The sequence below is a fragment of the Lonchura striata genome, chromosome 21, assembly GCF_050655825.1.
Source record: "Lonchura striata isolate lonStrDom1 chromosome 21, ASM5065582v1, whole genome shotgun sequence".
Lineage (NCBI taxonomy): Eukaryota > Metazoa > Chordata > Aves > Passeriformes > Estrildidae > Lonchura > Lonchura striata.
Window position 1 is genome coordinate 3,603,609 of NC_140723.1, and position 17,208 is coordinate 3,620,816.

General features: G+C 54.9%; 1 protein-coding gene across 4 annotated transcripts in view; it reads right to left on the reverse strand.

The window, feature by feature from the left end:
- Positions 1-17,208, reverse strand: part of MEGF6 (multiple EGF like domains 6) — a 91,804-nt gene that overhangs the window by 3,969 nt on the left and 70,627 nt on the right. For 2 of the 4 annotated variants that reach the window (XM_077788134.2, XM_085558814.1), the window contains 20 exons: positions 15,275-15,403; positions 15,036-15,170; positions 13,612-13,746; positions 11,137-11,262; positions 10,134-10,265; positions 9,643-9,771; positions 9,256-9,387; positions 8,146-8,274; positions 7,514-7,642; positions 6,933-7,061; positions 6,567-6,695; positions 5,790-5,918; positions 4,281-4,409; positions 3,319-3,447; positions 2,550-2,681; positions 2,180-2,308; positions 1,378-1,506; positions 1,155-1,283; positions 898-1,026; positions 5-133 (listed from right to left, as the gene is read on the reverse strand). In XM_077788134.2, coding sequence (XP_077644260.2) covers positions 5-133; positions 898-1,026; positions 1,155-1,283; positions 1,378-1,506; positions 2,180-2,308; positions 2,550-2,681; positions 3,319-3,447; positions 4,281-4,409; positions 5,790-5,918; positions 6,567-6,695; positions 6,933-7,061; positions 7,514-7,642; positions 8,146-8,274; positions 9,256-9,387; positions 9,643-9,771; positions 10,134-10,265; positions 11,137-11,262; positions 13,612-13,746; positions 15,036-15,170; positions 15,275-15,403 — 2,598 coding nt within the window. Of the gene's footprint in view, positions 1-4; positions 134-229; positions 1,027-1,154; positions 1,284-1,377; positions 1,507-2,179; positions 2,309-2,549; positions 2,682-3,318; positions 3,448-4,280; positions 4,410-5,789; positions 5,919-6,566; positions 6,696-6,932; positions 7,062-7,513; positions 7,643-8,145; positions 8,275-9,255; positions 9,388-9,642; positions 9,772-10,133; positions 10,266-11,136; positions 11,263-13,611; positions 13,747-15,035; positions 15,171-15,274; positions 15,404-17,208 lie in introns of those variants that run through there. The other 2 variants (XM_085558816.1, XM_085558813.1) reach the window with 2 other exon arrangements.

Sequence of the window (17,208 nt, forward strand, 5' to 3'; positions counted from 1 at the left end):
GTACCTGCGTGACAGCGCTCGCCCCGCAGTCCCGGGGGACAGCGGCAGCGCCCGGTGGCGGGGTCACAGCCCGCGCCGTGCCCGCAGGCACAGCGCTCCCGGCAGCCCTCTCCGTGGAATCCCGGCGGGCAGCCTGCCACAGGAGAAGCTCATCAGAGCTCTGAGCAGAGCCTCAGCCAGCCGGGCACGGAGGAGCGGAGAGCCCGACTTGTGCCCAGGTGTTTGCTCGGTGCCCAGCAGCTCTGGGCACTGTGGGTGTGAGTGCCTCGGGGGTCGCGGGGTCACACAGGGATCAGGAATCAGCTCTCTGCCTGGGAAGGGCTCGCTGCGAACCCTTGGGAAATGGAAAGCCTGAAACCTTGGGAAATGGGAAGCTGAACCCTTGGGAAGTGGAAAGCTGAACCCTTGGGAAACAGAAAGCCCAAACCCTTGGGAAATGGAAAGCCGGATCCCTTGGGAAATGGAAAGCCGAACCCTTGGGAATTGGAAAACCCAATCCCTTGGGAAATGGAAAGCCCGAACCCTTGGGAAATGGAAAGCCGAACCCTTGGGAATTGGAAAACCCAATCCCTTGGGAAATGGAAAGCCCGAACCCTTGGGAAATGGAAAGCCAAACCCTTGGGAAATGGGAAGCTGAACCCTTGGAAAATGGAAAGCCGAACCCTTGGAAAATGGAAAGCCAAACCCTTGGGAAATGGAAAGCCAAACCCTTGGGAAATGGGAAGCCAAACCCTTGGGAAATGGGAAGCCGAACCCTTGGGAAATGGAAAGCCTGAACTCTCGGGAAATGGGAAGGCCGGCGGAGCGTGCTGCTGCTGTCACACCCGTGCCCTGCTCTCCAGACAAGCTTTATTGACCCCCCACGCCCCAGGCTGGTGTCCCACTGCCACCACTCACTGTGCTCACACAGGGGCCCGTAGCGGCCGGCAGGACAGCGGCAGGCGCCCGTGGCCGGGTGGCAGCTGGCGTTGTGCAGGCAGGGGCAGCGCAGCTGGCAGGCGGCACCGAAGCTTCCCGGAGGGCATTCTGCGGGCGGCACGGAGCGGAGCGCTGCTCAGCAGCCCCACAGAGGCTGTGCCAAGGCAGGGCTGGCACGGGTGGGACACAAAGCGGAGCCGGGATATGAGCTCGGATGGGACCCGGGCCAGGGTTACCTAATTCGCAGGATTTGCCCGTCCAGCCGGGTGCACAGGAGCAGGAGCCGTCGGTGGAGTCGCAGAGCCCCCCGTTCTGGCAGGAGCAGGGCTGCTGGCAGCCCAGCCCGTAGCGCTGCTGCTCACAACCTGCGGGGCACAGGGACCACGAGCAGAGATCTCAGGGCAAGGGAATCATTCCCTGCCCGGCACCTTTCCCAACAGCCCTGGTGTGCACACTTGCCTTGCTCACACCTGCGGCCAGCTCTGCCTGGAGGGCACACGCACTCTCCGGTGACAGGGTGACAGGGAACTCCGGTCCCACAGGGGCACAGCTCTGCACAGTCCTGCCCGTAGCGGCCAGCGGGGCAACCTGGAGGGAGGAAAACCTCGGTCAGGCCAAAGCAGGGCTGGGGAGGTGGGAAGGAGGAGAGGGAAAGTTTTGCACAGCACTGGAGCTGAGTGATGGGAGGAGAAGGAGCCTCCAGCCCTGCCCTGCTGTGCCATAGAATCGTGGAATGGTTTGGGTTGGAAGAGAGCTTAAAGATCATCTGTTTCCAACCCCCCTGCCATGGGCAGGGACACCTCCCACTAAGCCAGGTTGCTCCAAGCCCTGCCCAGCTGTGTACAGGGGGTTAGAACTCATTTTTCAGGTGTGACAAGTTGACACCCACCAGCTTTGGGTTCTTTTTGGGAAGGTAATCCCTGCCCTTTCCCAGCTTGGATTTCATGTGGCTCCCTCAGACTTCTTAGTCATCTTTGACAATTGATAACTGTGCAGATTTATCTCCTGGTGTGCACAAGCTGTCCTGCCCCAAAACCTGAGGCATGGTGTTTGCAGACAGCAGACACTCATCTGCAGGCTCCTCCCTGGGATGTAGCAGGAGGGCACTGCTGCCAGGACAGATGGACAAAGGGCACAGGGAGCTCTCCTCGGGACTCAGTCCTTGGTGTGCTGCTCATCCCTTTCTGCAGGCAGGGTCTGCATCTCCCACCTGAGGAGGCTCCCCTGCCTTCCCAGCCCCTCTGGCTGGAGCAGCACTCACCAATGGAGCAGTCGGCGCCGATGAAGCCCGCCGGGCAGTGGCACATCCCCGTGGCACTGTCACACCGGCCCCCGTTCCTGCACCGGCACGGCCGCTCGCAGTCCCGGCTGTACCAGCCCGGGGAGCACTCTGAGGGGACAACAAACAGCAGCTACAAACACCAGGAGAAGGTCCAGACACCCTGGGAAAATCCACCAGGTGCATTGCATGGATGTTTCACCCAGGAGGAGGCAGAGAGCTCTGCCGGGAGCAGCCTGTGCCAGCCCCGAAGCACCCAGAACTCACACACACGCACAGATCCCTCCTGGCACCAGGATTTCAGGGTGGGACACCTGCACAGGGGACACAGTGGGAGCAGAGCAGGACTCACCCAGCTGGCAGGCAGGACCGTGGAAGCCGGGGGGACAGACACAGGCCCCGGTGACAGGGTGACACTCCTGGGTGGCTCCGGCGCACTGGCAGATCTGAGCACAGCCCTGCCCGAAGGTCCCTGGCAGGCAGGCTGTGAAGAGACGGGGCACCAAGGTGGCTCAGGAGCCGTCCCACCCCTCTCTGCAAGGCTTTTTTTAAAACGTTTTATTTTAAGCCAGGATTTGGAGAGCCTTTTATGGCAGTAAAATTCTCCGCCACCCAAAAAGCAAAGGGACTCTCATGCAAAAGGTTCATTCACTCCAGGAAATACTTGGATTGAAAGGAAAGGCAAGTACTTAAAGGCATTAGATGCCTCTTGCTGTGCCAGCCTTTCCTGCCCTCACATTTCTGCAAGCTCCACACGCAGAGATGGCAAATCCAACACTGTCCTCTGTGTAAGGAACGTGCTCACACACCTCTGTCTCTTCCAGACTTGCTCATACCCACAGGAGCTCATTTTAATAGTGATTTATGGCTAATCCTCTGGATAAATACCCAGCTCTGATTTCCCACTTGGCTCCCTCTGCCCCGCTAACATTCCACAGGCATGCACCCAGCTGCCAGAATGGGAGTTTCTCCTTGGCACAGCTCTGCTCTTGGGCTGTTTTCCCTTCTTTATCTTTTTTCTCCCTTCTATTTTCTGTAGGAATTGCTCGGCCCATCCCGTTCCCAGGTTCCCAGAGCATGCCAGCAGAGCTGCAAGAGGATCCTTGCCATCCCCCCCGTACGTTTTTCACACGCAGGGCCGGTCAGTCCTGGCGGGCAGCCGCACTGCCCGCTGACATGGTGACAGGGCACTCCCGGGGGACAGCCACAGCGACTGGCACAGCTCCTCCCAAAGAAACCTGGCAGGCAGGCTGTGGGAAAACAAGCAGCAGGATGTCAGTCAGGCTTCTGCTGCTGGAGCTCTGGATGCTGAGAGTTTTAGACTTTGTGTGCTGACAGATCCCTGACCCCCAAGAGAACACTGAATTTAACCTGAGGCGGTGCAGAAGCTTCCAAAATGGAATGACAGAACTGGGATTGTGGGTGTGGAGTGTAATGCCACAGGGTGGAAAACTTACAGTTTGGGGTTTAAAGTAATAGATATATAAAGCAAAATGGAGGTTTTAGGGTGGAGGCTGGTCCTTCTTTACCTTCTTCCTTCTTCTCCATGGGTTTGGGTGGTATTTTGTAATTGGACAGAAAAGTCCACATTGTGGACTCTGAGTGATCAGTTATGGGGCTAAAAATGAAAATAATTTAGGTGTAATTTCCTAATTGGACAGTTTAGCCTTAAAAGACCTTGTAGCAAGAGATATAACAAGGCCATTTTGTGCCTTGTTGGTGAAGAACTGCAGAACTCAGTGCTGTGAGACTGTAACACAGATATGAACAATAAACACCTTGAGTCTGAACACGAACCATTCTGTCAAGTGCCTTCAATCCTGACCTCGTCAGAGGGAAAAAGGAAGCTGAAAACAGGCATTCTGCCTGGATTTTAAGTTGTTGTTAATGCCTGGAAGGCATCAGAGCCTTCTCCATGGGACTTCTGCCCCAATGTCGAGCCAGCCCAGCAGCATCTTGTGTCACAGCCCCAAAATATTTTGCCACAACTTGTAATTCTCATTAAAAAAGAAGTTTCCCTCTTCCCAGGCTCTGGAGCAGCAGATGTTTCCCTGGATTTCCCTCACCCAGGGGTGTTCCTCACCTTTCTCACAGCGCCGGCCCCTCCAGCCAGGGGGGCAGTCACAGGCACCAGTGATGTGGTGGCATGAGATGTTGTCCCCACAGTCACAGAGCTCCTCACAGCGTGCTCCAAACAGCCCCTCTGGACAAGCTTCAGGGATGAAAACACAGCAGAGAGGACATGTTGCACCAAAAAGTGACTTTTCAGCCCTTTTCCCCTATAGTTTCACAGCGTATTGGGTCTGTCTCTTGTGCACACACACATAGCTTGAAGAACAGCCATGGGGAGCTAACAGGACCCTAGCTTGGTTCTTTTTTTAAAAAAACCCAACAACATAATTTCTACCTTTTGAGTGGGTTTCTTCATTAATTTCTATTGAAAGAAATTATAGAAGTGCTTTACACTGCCTGGTGCTCTGTCCTGTGTGGGGTTCTGGGAGCATGTGACAATGCTGGGCGGGGGCACTGTCCCTCAGGATGTGGCAGGATCCAGTGAGGTGATTTGTGTGGCCAAGCCTCAGCTGCCAGCAGAGCTGTTTACAGCCTCCTGAAGGGAAAAACATCCCCAGCAGGAAACCTGAGAGTGGCTGGTGGCAGCTGAGGCTCTGGTGGCAGCTCTGGTGGCAGCTCCCTTGTGCCAGATGTCAGCTGCCAAGTGCTGCCACTGGACTTCTCACCCTGATTTAAGGACGTGCCAAGCTGAGGTGTCATGCCCCCAGAAGGGAAGAAGCTTGTGCATCTCTGCTTGGTGTGCTGATACGTGGTGAGGTTCTTGCTCTGAAGGCCAGAAGCTTTTTCAAACCCTCCTCATGGGAAGGAGATTGCCAGGTGTTGGTTTTCTCAGCTTTTCCAAATATGGGCTAATTGAGAGTTGTTTTAAAAGATTTAATTCTGTTATCAATTGTTGAGAGAGAGATTGAATTAGAAATAAGTTTTAAGAATTCTTTACAAATCCATTTCCCACATGTGTCACATCCAAGGATACAGCAGACATGGAGCCACCAAGGGACAGATGCCATGGTCTGCTGGTGCTTGGGACCAAAGCCAGGCCCTGAGGGTCAGTGTGATACAAGGACACACAGAAGGAAGAATGGAAAGGGGATGATCCACTGTTACCCTTAAAATAATCGTGGCAGAGCAAGGTCCTCCCTTGGCATTTTGGTTTCACCACGCTGGACTGCTGCCCTGCCTTCATCCCTGCTTGCAGCTGTGGTTTTGCACTGATGCCTGGGGGTCTGTGCCTTTGGGAACCCCATCCCCCTCCCACCAACAGGCTGCTCTGAGTGTGCACCAGCATTTTCAGGACAGCCTTCAGACAACAGGAACCAGGTGGGGTGGAACTGGATAATCTTTAAGGTCCCTTCCCACCCAAACCCCTCTGTGCTTTGATGGAAGGAGAAAGGGCACAGCAAAACTGGGGCACGGCCAAAACCACGGCACTGCCAGCTCCCTGCTTGCTGAAATGTGAATTTGATGTCTTTGCTGAAGCCCCCAGACCCTCCCTGTGCATGCCCACGCCAGCCCCACTCACGTTTCTCACACTTGTCGCCGGTCCAGCCGGGCTGGCAGAGGCAGCGCCCGGTGCGGCGCTCGCAGAGCCCCCCGTGCTGGCACTCACAGCGCTGCTGGCAGTCCAGACCATACTGTCCTTGGGCACAGGCTGCCAGGGGCACAGGGTGAGACACTGCCCTGGCACCCACCCTCCCAGCTCCCACCCTTCCCACCGACCCCTTGCACACCACCTCCAACCTCCGCAGGAAAACTGAGTTCTGGATGCTGAGAGTTTCGGGCTTGCTGTGCTGACAGGCACTGACCCCCAAGAGAACATTGAATTTAACCTAAGGCCATGGAGAAGGCTTCCAAAATTGATTGATAGCACTGGGATTGTGGGTGGGGAGTTGATTGGAAGTGTGTAATATCACAGGGTGGAAAACTTCTTCCTTCTTCTCCATGGGTTTGGGGTATTTTGTAAAGTCCATACTGCAGACTCTGAGTGATCAGTTATTGAGTTAAAAGTGAAAATAATTTTGGTGTCATTTCTTAATTAGATAGGTTGGCCTTAAAAGACCTTGTAGCAAGAGACAGTTGGCCATTTTGTGCCTCGTTGGTGAAGAACTGCAGAACTCACTGCAGTGAGACTGTAACACAGACAAGAAACAATAAACACCTGAGTCTGAACGTGAACTATTGTCTCAAGTGCCTTCAATCCTGACCTTAACAGAGGTGAAAAAGGAAGCCCAAAAGCAGCAGAAAACCATTCCAAAGCAGGATGTGTGTGCCCCAGAGGTGTTCCCCGTTGTTTCCTCACCCAGCTCGCAGGCCAGCCCGGTCCAGCCCGCAGGGCAGGCACAGCCGCCCGTGGCCGGGTCGCAGGTGCCGCCGTTCTGGCAGAGGCAGCGCTGCTGGCAGCTCTTCCCAAAAAACCCCTCCGGGCAGGCTGAGGGAGAAACAGGACACACATCCCGCTCAGGACACAGCTCTGAGGGCTCGTGCCGTGCTGCCAGAGCCGTGGGTGGGTGGTCTGATACACAGCAAGGCGGATTTTGGTGTCAGAGGAGCCAATGACACCTTCTGGTTTGCCACCCGCTCAGGTGGGCAGCGTTCCTCGCCCACCCCAAGGGATGGCATTGCTCCCCGTGCTGGCAGGGGAAGCAGGTGGTGTGGCAAGGGTTACCTTGCTGGCACGAGGGTCCTGTCCACCCCTCGGAGCAGAGGCAGCGGCCGCTGACGTGGTCACAGGTGGCATTGTTGAAGCAGCTGCAGGTGTGGCTGCAGTTCTGGCCGTACTTGTTCTCCTGGCACGCTGCAGGGGAGCAGAGCAGGCAGGAATGGTGGGCACTGGGTGGGAATTACAGCAGCCAGGCTCCTGCCAACCCTCCCAAGGGCTGGGAGAGGATCTGTCAGTGGTGGTTGGCTGCTCTGTGAGGGGGTTTTGTGGTGTTACAGGGAAATAATGTGTCCTACAGGCCTGACATCTGAATACAGACACTGCTGCCATCACTGTTACATCCTTTATCTATTTGGAAGCAGTTTTGCTGGATACCCAAACCCTCATTGCATTCAACCACAACATGCTCAGGCAGAGCCCCCAGAACCAAAATTAAATTCCACACAGAGGAAATCACAAATGGGGAATGGACAACCCAGAACTCTGGTTCCCATGACCTGGCAGCAGAGACAGCCCTGGCTCCAGAGTGCCCATGGAGGGCAGGGTGGGCACCTCCCACAGACACCTGCCTGGGCACAGACACCTACCCTGGGCACAGCGGGCTCCAGTCCAGCCCGGGGGACACTGGCACTGTCCCGTCACAGGGTCACAGTGGGCACCATTCAGGCAGTCACAGGCTTGTCGACACTCCAGTCCATAAAATCCATCAGGGCAGGCTGTGTGAACAAAGGAGAAATCCACACAAAATGCAGAGCTGGAGCCCTCCCAGTGGGAAAAGGTGCCTGCCCCTTGGTGGGACAGTGGGACAGTGCTGCTAAGGGCAGCAGATATTGGATGGAAGTCCACTGTGGACATTGCAGGTACAGGAGAGGGCAGTGGTGGATCAGGAGAGTGATGGCTTGAGGTTCCTGACCACTGACAGGCTGCTGGGGGAGCTGGATCCCTGCATCCAGGGATCCTGTGTGCAACATGTACACACTCAGGCAACCATGGCAGCTATGCAACCACTGAGTCACTTATTATTTACATTTTAATAGTGGTTTTGTTTTTCCTTAGACCTTTTCCCTCCAGAAATAAAACCAGAGGCAGCAACTTGCCGACTTGTTGCTCCCCCCATGACCATCCTGAGGAATTCTCTTTGCTGTAACGGGATAACAAAGTCAGACAGGGAGCACAAACCCTCTGGGGTGGAGCCTGGTGCCCAGGGCCAGGTACTCACCGTGCTCACAGAAGGTTCCTCTCCAGCCTGGGCTGCAGGTGCAGGCCCCGCTGACGTGGTCACAGGTGGCTCCGTTGTCACACTGACACTGGTGCTGGCAGCTCTGCCCAAACCACCCTTCAGGGCACTCTGAAAGAAAGGAGACTGAGGAATTTGTCCCTTCCTGGGTCCCAGAGAATCTATCCTAAGGCAAGGTGATTCTGAGTGGAATAAAAATATCTGGCAGCTGCTTTTTTTATAACAACCAGTGGGTTATAACCCGCCCCTTACAGGTGTGTACCCACATCTGTCACTATTAGACACAAAATGAGTACACAGAAGTTTGGTAAGTTCAAAAAAGAAAAAGAGTTAATTTTATTTCTGATTTGTAATATATAGAATTTCAAAAGTGACAGTGGATTGGAGGATGAAATTGCCACCTCTCCAACCACACTGGTTAAATTAACAGTCTATCAATTCTTTCTTCTTACAAAGAAGAATGTAAAGCTATCATTATTTACATGAACATTGTGTGAGAACTCCAGTAGAAATATGTAGACATGATCAGAAGGCTAAAGAAGTTTTATGGGTGTTACAGTGAGCTCATGGACACTCTGTGCTCCCTTCCCCAGGACCCTGTGACTCTGATCAGATAACCCTGGATCCTCCTTCCTGCCCCAAATGGGTTGGTGGAGAACCAGGGAAGCCCACCCTGTCCAAAGTCTGTATAGACCCCTGACATTTCCTGTTTGTGCTCTTTTGCCCCACTCTCCACATGGACACCACAGAATAAAGAGAGTTGAATCAATGAATATTAGGATAAGAGCCTCTTTTAGAAATCTTTGCCATCTCCTGATATTCCTCCCCTCACAGCCTAGGACCTCTGAGCTAGCCTAATATTCAGGGGGCTGTGCAAGGGGGGGGAATATCATATGAAAACTTTCAAACTTTCAAAAGAACTCTAAAAGAAAACTTAACACTTTTAAAAATCCGGGCTAAACACATCACCCAGCCACCCTGGGCACAGGATCAGCATGGCAGGCAGGGAGGGGGACTGGGCTGGGGCGATGCCTGTCCCTGGGAGCCCGGCAGGCCGGTGGGTGTGAGGAGGCAGGGCAGGGCAGCACTCACTCTGCTCGCAGCGGGTGCCCGTGTACCCGGCCTCGCACAGGCACTGCCCGCTCCGGGCGCTGCAGCTGCCGTCGCTGTTGCTGCAGTTGCAGGCGTGGGCACAGTCGGGGCCCCAGCGGCCCAGGTCACAGGCTGCAAAAACACAGCAGGAGCCCATCACTGGTGTGCGCCCCAGGGCACAGCGTGGGCACCGCGCTGCCCCGGCCGGCGGGCACAGCATCCCCTGGGCACAGGGACAGCTGGTGGAGCACCGCACAGACACGGCAAAGAACTTCAGAGAGATTTCCCTGGCAGGGGCACGGCATGAAGGCGAGAATGGGAGGTGGCAGTGTAGCTTGGCACGGGTCAGAGTGGCCCAGGAGCGAGGGGGCAGAGCAGGGGTGGTACCTCGCTGGCAGTGGTGCCCCGTCCAGCCGGGCGGGCAGCTGCACGCCCCCGTCACAGGGTGGCAATGTCCCTCGTTGCCACAGCTGCAGCTCAGCTGGCAGTCGGGGCCGAACCAGCCGGGTGGACACACTGCCAAGGGAAAAGGGAAAAAGGACTGCAGGTGGCTGCTGGAATCCCGGGTACCGCGGTGCTTCGGCAGAGCACCAGCAGCTCTGACACCCCGAGTGCAGTGCTGCACGGGACAAGGGGCTCAGCATTTTGCCTTCTTTTCTCCTGCTGCAGGAGTTGCTACAGTGGAGATGGGACCAGAGGGACTTTGAAGTCCCCAGGCTGCACCCCAATAAGTGAGGGCACGGAGATGTGCACAGAGCTCGGGGTGGCAGTGCCTGGTCGGTCACTGGGTGCTCCACTCACTGCAGCAGAAGGTCCAGCTCAGCTGAAGTCCACCCATTCCTGCTGGAGATGAGGAACCCACGCCAGGCTGCACTCACCATCCTGGCAGCGCTGGCCCGTGTAGCCAGCTGGGCACAGGCAGGCTCCGGTGGCGGGGTCACAGCTGGCGTTGTTGGCACAGGCTGGGCAGATCTCCTGGCAGCCCGGTCCCCAGAGACCCTCAGGGCAAGCTGGAGCGTGAGCAGACAGAGAACACACAGCACTGGGATCAGAGCCGAGGTGGCAGAGGGGAACCCTCCAGGCTCCCTCTCGCCGTCAGCGCTGCGCTCATGCGAGACGTGGATTTTGTTGGCAGCACCAGCGAGCACAGCGTGGCCCTGCCTGCTCCCTGTCTAAGGGCTGTTCTGAGCTCACTCCAGGATTTTCATGCCAATTTTGGATTTGCAGCCACTCGCAGGCAGCTCCAAGGGCTCCTCAGTGAGAAATGGTGCTGCTGGCACAGGGACTCCACAGCTGCCGTCACACCATGGACAGCACATCAGTCACTGCCCCAGCACCTGCTGGGAGTTGCAAAGAAGGAGCAAAAGGCTAAACTGCTAAAACCAGGGCAAGAATCCTTCTCCAACTGGCCCTAAGCTGCCCCAGGGCCTGGAAAAAAGGCAGCTTGAAATGTATGGTAAGCACTGTGCACACGTAGTTTCATTGCTCAGCCAAAATTTTAGGAGCAGGACATCTCTATGTGACTAATACCTTCCAGCTGCTGCAATACTGCAGAATCATGCAAAAGCTTTCCATTTCGGACTCTCTAGTTTTCCAGCAGTTAAAGAGTAATCTGGTGAAGGCAATTAAAAACATGCCTGAATAAAGAAAGGCTCCTCTCCTACACTGAAGACTGCAACAACAAAAAATATCTTCATCTTTTTCATTGTGTTAAGACTCACCATCAAAATCAGCAATTTTTTCTCATTTTCCATAAAGATGATTCTAATGGCACTGGGTGTTTTTAAAATGAGTTTTAGTAAAAGAAAAGCAAGATGTCTACACCTAAATCGCTCCCTTTACACTGAAGCCCTGAGTGTTTGCACTGCTGCCCGTGCTCACCTTGGGCACAGTCGTGTCCTGTCCAGCCAGGTGGGCAGTGGCACTGCCCCGTGCTCCTGTCGCAGGGTGCTTCTCCACAGGCACAGGGATGCTGGCAGCCTGGCCCAAATGTCCCCTCAGGGCACTCTGTGGGAGAACAGCAGGGTCAGAACATCCCCCCCAAGATATCCAAGAGAATTTTACCAACCTGGCCCTGCAGGCTGCAGGAGCCTCTGGGTCTGTGGAGGGTTCCCACAGCTGTGAGAGGTTCCCACCTGTGCTCGTGGTTTAGTGGGCATGGGGGTGTTTGCTCAGAGGTTGGGTTTGGTGATCTTGGAGGTCTTTTCCAACATCAGTGATTCTGTGAGCCTGGGTGTGACTCCTCTGTGAGCCACACTGGTCACCTCCAGCATTGCCACCGCTGCCCTGGTCTGTCTGCCTGTGTGTGTGCTTTCAACAAGTATTCCTTCCTGCAAGAGTGGCCGCTCACATCCCCAGAAACTGAGGCCAAACTGGTCTCCAGTCTTTGGACAAGGACGCTGCCCAAGCCATCCTGCTGTCTCTGGGCTGCGGTGCAGAGCACCAGGGTCACAGCCCCACACCAAACCACCCCTTGGCTTTTCCAAGATGCTCTGAGGGTTTTCACCTCCCTGGCTGAATGCCTCCAGGATCTGAGCACCAGGATTTTAAGAAGCAGCCAGGTTTGCAGCAGGACACAGACAGAAAGCAGGAAAGAAGGAACATCCTCATCCAGAGGAGGAATAAGTGCTTTTCCTTCCCTCTGCTCTGGATGCCAGCGTGGTTCTGCTGATCCCAGCTCGGTTTGATCTTTGTACCCCGTGCCACAATTCAGCAACCAGTCGGTGACATGCAAACTGAGGGCCCCAGACCAAAGATCCTTAAATCCTCCCTGAGTCCCCCACAAGAGCTCCATGCTGACCAAAGCCAATGTTCTGAAAAGCTTCAGCAGAGGGAACACACCGGCACTGACAAACCGCAGAGGAAACGCAGCGCCTCGATTTCCAGTGACACAGTGGAGTTTTTGTTATTCCTCCTCTTTGCTAATTGATGGCAGATGTTTGTCTTCACCCTTTAATAATTTCCAGATCCGAACAACAGCCAAGAGCCTACTATTTCTATACAAATATTTGTGTTATTTCCTGTGACTCCCCCCTACAGCCTTCAGCTCCTTTCTTACCCTTTTTAAAAATATCCTGAGCGGGAGCACCAAGCCTGACAAGGTTCCAGGGGCTCCAGGGGCCACAGCATCCCACCACGGGGGGCTCAGGGCTCTCAGACCCCGCCAGGGAGCACAGCCCTGCAGGAGCTGCTCCCACCTCTCCTTCCAGCACTATGGTAGCAATTGCATTGGGATTTTTGTGCTTTCTGCAGCTCTTGTCCTGACCAAACCCTCTCCAAGATGGGGCTCTGCACCACGACCCTTTGCTGGCAGATCAGTGAGGCTGATGGCTGCAACTTCTAGGCTGGGGAGAAGCAGTGCTTGGCTGAACATCAGTTAGCACAGAAATTCCCGGGATGCTCCGATCCAAATCCAGATGCTGGCCACTTCCAACCTCTCCATGCAGTGTCTTCTCCTGCTGCAGTCAGTCTGCAAGTGCCCAACTTTTGGGACTTTCTGCAGGACCTAACCAGCTGAAGTGGGTTCAGGAGGCCCCAGCCTCACAACAGCAGGAGTGGGTTGATTTTTCAGTCACCACTCAGCTCTGTGGTTGGCAGAACTTATTCTTTTCCAAACACTGTGTTCATATTTTGTAATCATCACCTTGGTCCAATGACTCACTGCCTTTAGGTTCTCTGAAAGCACCTTTGTCTGCTCAAAGTGAAGCTCTCTGGCACACAAACCACTCCCAGGATTTTAAAATCTGCACCCTCAGAGCCTGAGTGTTGGACACAGTCAGACATACACAGAGCTGGGTAGTTCAGTTACCATCCCATCATCTGGCCCTTCACGGGAAGAGCACAAAACTGCTCTAGGAGGTTCATACAGAGGCAGAAGTTTGAATTCTCTTGTAAATTAAATGTAAAATACTCTTTTGCACTTGCAAATTAAACAGAGTTTCAATAAAAAATAGAGAACAGAGCAGAAAATGTGATACTGGTGTGCTGGGCAGGGATTGCCTGGAAGGGAAAAGACATCAAGGCCAGGGAAGGATAATTAGATCCCAATCACCTCCACCAATCAACACAGAGATGTCCAGTGGCAGGGTGAAGAGACACCTTGTTCTCCTTTTCTGAATCAGGCTCATTTTATACCAGGAATTCTCTCTCCCACTTAAAAGAGTGTGTCACAGAGACCTGTGGATGGCAGCTCCTGTGTCCCCTGAAGTCTCTGTGGGCCACCCATCAAACCATCTGCAGTGGGCTGGGGCTCTCAGGGGACTCTGGAAGTGCTTTTGTGCCGTTTTGTGAAGCAAAATGGTGAGGACTGGTGATTTCCCAGCACACACAGAGCTGCCCTGCACGGCCCTGCCTCACCTTGGTCACAGTGCTCGCCGTGGTAGCCGGGGGGACACTCCTGGTGACACTCCCCGGTGACAGGGTCACAGGGCACTCCTGGAGAGCAGCTACACTTCTTCTTGCAGCCATCCCCATAGAACCCGGGGTCACAGCCTGTGAACAGCCATAGTTAGAGAGGAAGAAGCTCTGAAATGACTCCTTGCCCCTGGCAGAGCCTGGCCCCGGGTGCTGAGCAGCCTTCCAAGCTCCACCACCACTGTCACAGCTGTCCCACCACCACTGTCACAGCTGTCCTACCATTGTCACGGCTGTCCCACCACCACCACTGTCACAGCTGTCCCACCATTGTCACGGCTGTCCCACCACCACCACTGTCACAGCTGTCCCACCATTGTCACGGCTGTCCCACCACCACTGTCACAGCTGTCCCACCATTGTCACAGCTGTCCCACCACCACTGTCACAGCTGTCCCACCACTGTTACAGCTGTCCCCACAGAGCTTTCCCCCGAGGATATTAACAGGGAAAAGAGCCCATGGGAGGAGAAAGGGGGATGTTCTGGGGGTGCTTTGAGGGAACAGGATACCAGTGTGTGAGTGTGGATCTGCTGGAGGGTGGGAGGGCTCTGCAGAGGGACCTGGACAGGCTGGATAGATGGGACACATCCAGGGATATGAGGTTTAACAGGACCAAGTGCCAGGTCCTGCACTTTGGCCACAACAACCCCTGCAGCACTGGGTTGGGGACAGAGGGGCTGGACAGCAGCCAGGCATGGAGGGACCTGCAGGGACTGAGGGACAGCAGGCTGGACATGAGCCAGCAGAGTGCCCAGGTGGCCAAGAAGACCAATGGCTCCTGGCCTGGATCAGGAATGGTGTGGCCAGCAGGAGCAGGGCAGTGATTCTTCCCCTGGGCTGGGCACTGGTTGGGCAGCACCTCGAGTGCTGTGTCCAGTTCTGGGTTCCTCAATTTAGGAAGGACGTGGAGGGGCTGGAGTGTGTCCAGAGAAGGTTGGTGAGGGGTCTGGGACACCAATCCTGTGAGGAGCAGCTGAGGGAGCTGGGGTTGTTTATCCTGGAGAAAAGGAGGGTCGGGACAGACCTCATCACTCTCCAGAGCTCCCTGCCAGGAGGGTGCAGCCAGCTGGGCTCTGCTCCCAGGAACAGCAACAGAACGAGAGGACACAGCCTTCAGCTGCACCAGGAGAGGTTTAGGCTGGACATTAGGAAGAAATTCTTCACAGAAAGGGTGACTGGGAATTGGAACGAGCTGCCCAGGGAGGTGGTGACATCTCCACCCCTGGAGGTGTTCAAGAAAAGCCTGGACGTGGCACTCAGTGCCGTGGTCAGGGTGCCAAGGTGGTGTTGGGTCCCAGGTTGGGTTTGATGACCCCAGAGGCCTTTTCCAAGGCAGCTGGACGGGTGACCCTGTGCCTCACTCACTGTGCTGGCAGTGCTGGCCGTGGTAGCCGGGCTTGCAGTGGCAGGAGCCGTCCCTGGCGTCGCAGTCCCGCGAGTTGCGCTGCAGGCACCGGCACTCCTCCGAGCAGCCGGCCCCAAACACCCACCTGGGGCACGCTGCAGGGAGAGGAACAGCTGCTCAGCCAGGGGCAGAGCTCCCAGGCAGAAAAGCTGGGATCCAGGGGCAATCCAGGGGGAATCCGGGGGGAATCCGGGTGTACCCAGGTGGCAGAAGCGGCCGTACAGGCCGGGATCGCACAGACAGGCTCCGTAAATCCGGTGGCAGTGACCCCGGTTGGCACAGTTGCACTTTTTCCTGCAGTGCTTCCCGAAAAATCCCTTGGGGCACCCTAGTAACAGAGGAACAAAGAGAGGTTTCCTGGGAAGATGAGCCAGTTTCAGCAGGTTGATTTAATTGAGAGAAACACACCAGAACTGGAGCTGTGTGAGGGCAGGGATGCACCCAGGGCAGGGATGCACCCAGGACAGGGATGCACCCAGGCAGGGATGCACCCAGGGAAGGGATGCACCCAGGACAGGGATGCACCCAGGGCAGGGATGCACCCAGGGCAGGGATGCACCCAGGGCAGGGATGCACCCAGGCAGGGATGCACCCAGGGCAGGGATGCACCCAGGACAGGGATACACCCAAGCAGGGATGCACCCAAGCAGGGATGCACCCAGGGGCAGAGCAATCAGATTCCCTGCACCAGCTCCAAATCAGCTGTCACAGGGGATGTCACTTGCTGCCACTTGTGGTGCTCCAGGGCACCCATCAGCTCTGCACTCAGTGAGACCAGCAACTCTGCTGGTTGGGATAGAAATAACCCACCCAGAGGGCTCTGAGAGGTCAAGGCTGTCCGCCGTGAGAAAGCAACCCATGTGGCTGCTCCTGTTGAAAAGCCACAGGGATATTTGCACTATTAAGTGAATAAAATTATTGTTTTTTCTCAGTTATGCTAAAGATCTCAGTATTGGAAGCACATGGCAGACCGGCTGTGTCAGCACAGTGCTCTGGCCAGCAGCTGCCCAGCAGCACGTGCCTCGTCCCTACGAACAGAGGAGCAGAGGAAATGCCACCTTGGGACAACAGAGCAATTCTGCATTGTTTATTTTCATTTTACCTTCCTGTTTTCTCTCTGTCCCCCTCAATCACCTCCTTCCTACAGAAAGAAGAGGTCGGGGTATCTCTTGTGTTCATTTGCATTCTGCTTCACTCTCCTCCTTCAGTAATAGTTCCCATATGCTCCCAACATGTGACTGAAGTCCTTTTGTCTGAATCTCTGATTGTCTCCCTCTTTCTGGTTTTCAAATTATGTCCCCCAAATTTTAACCCTTTGGGTGCAAGAAATGAGCACCACCAGCAGTGACACCTCCTTTGGGTACTTTGGGTAACTACTGCTGTCACAGCTTTCCAGTGCTTTGGGTGGTAAATCCCTCCATGGTTTCCATGGAAATTAACCATGGAAATCGTGGGTTTGACATTTCTTTTCTGTGTCTGCCACTGAATGTCCCATGAAATAGAGATCTCTGCCTCCAGTTGTGGATGAACAGTGAACAGAGACTTTGAGTGCAAAAGACAGAACACCTGGAGCACTGTTTTGTGGGGGAAGAGTGCTGGTTTAAAATGACATTATTCCACACAAGACTCAGTGGCTGATGCACTCAGATGGAGCAGGAATGTGTTCCAGCCCCTCTCACTGGGATGGTTCAACCAGAGACCTGAAAGATGCAGCTGATGAGCAGCTACAAAAGGACCAGTGTAGGGAACCCCACAGGAAACACTTCCAGCCTTCAGAGAAGCACAACTGGGATATCTGAGAGCAGCACCAGCCATGGCCAGAACAGCATTTCTCCAATGATTGTTGCAGTGTGTTTTTACTCCTAATGGCACATTATGTTATTGCCCAAGGTAATGGTTTGGTCCAAATTGCACCTTCCACCCCACTGTCAATCCACCCTGAGTTCCCTGTCAATCCTACCTGGTGCCAACCCCCTGTTTGGAATTCCCCTGAAGTTCAATGTCCCATTAGTCCATGTGGCCCCAACCCCCTCCACTCCCCTCACTGGAAGATGCTTTTGTGAACCCTGTCCTTTACCCGTCCCCAGGACATCTCTGATTAGCTGCTGATTTATCCCCTGCCCTCAAACCACC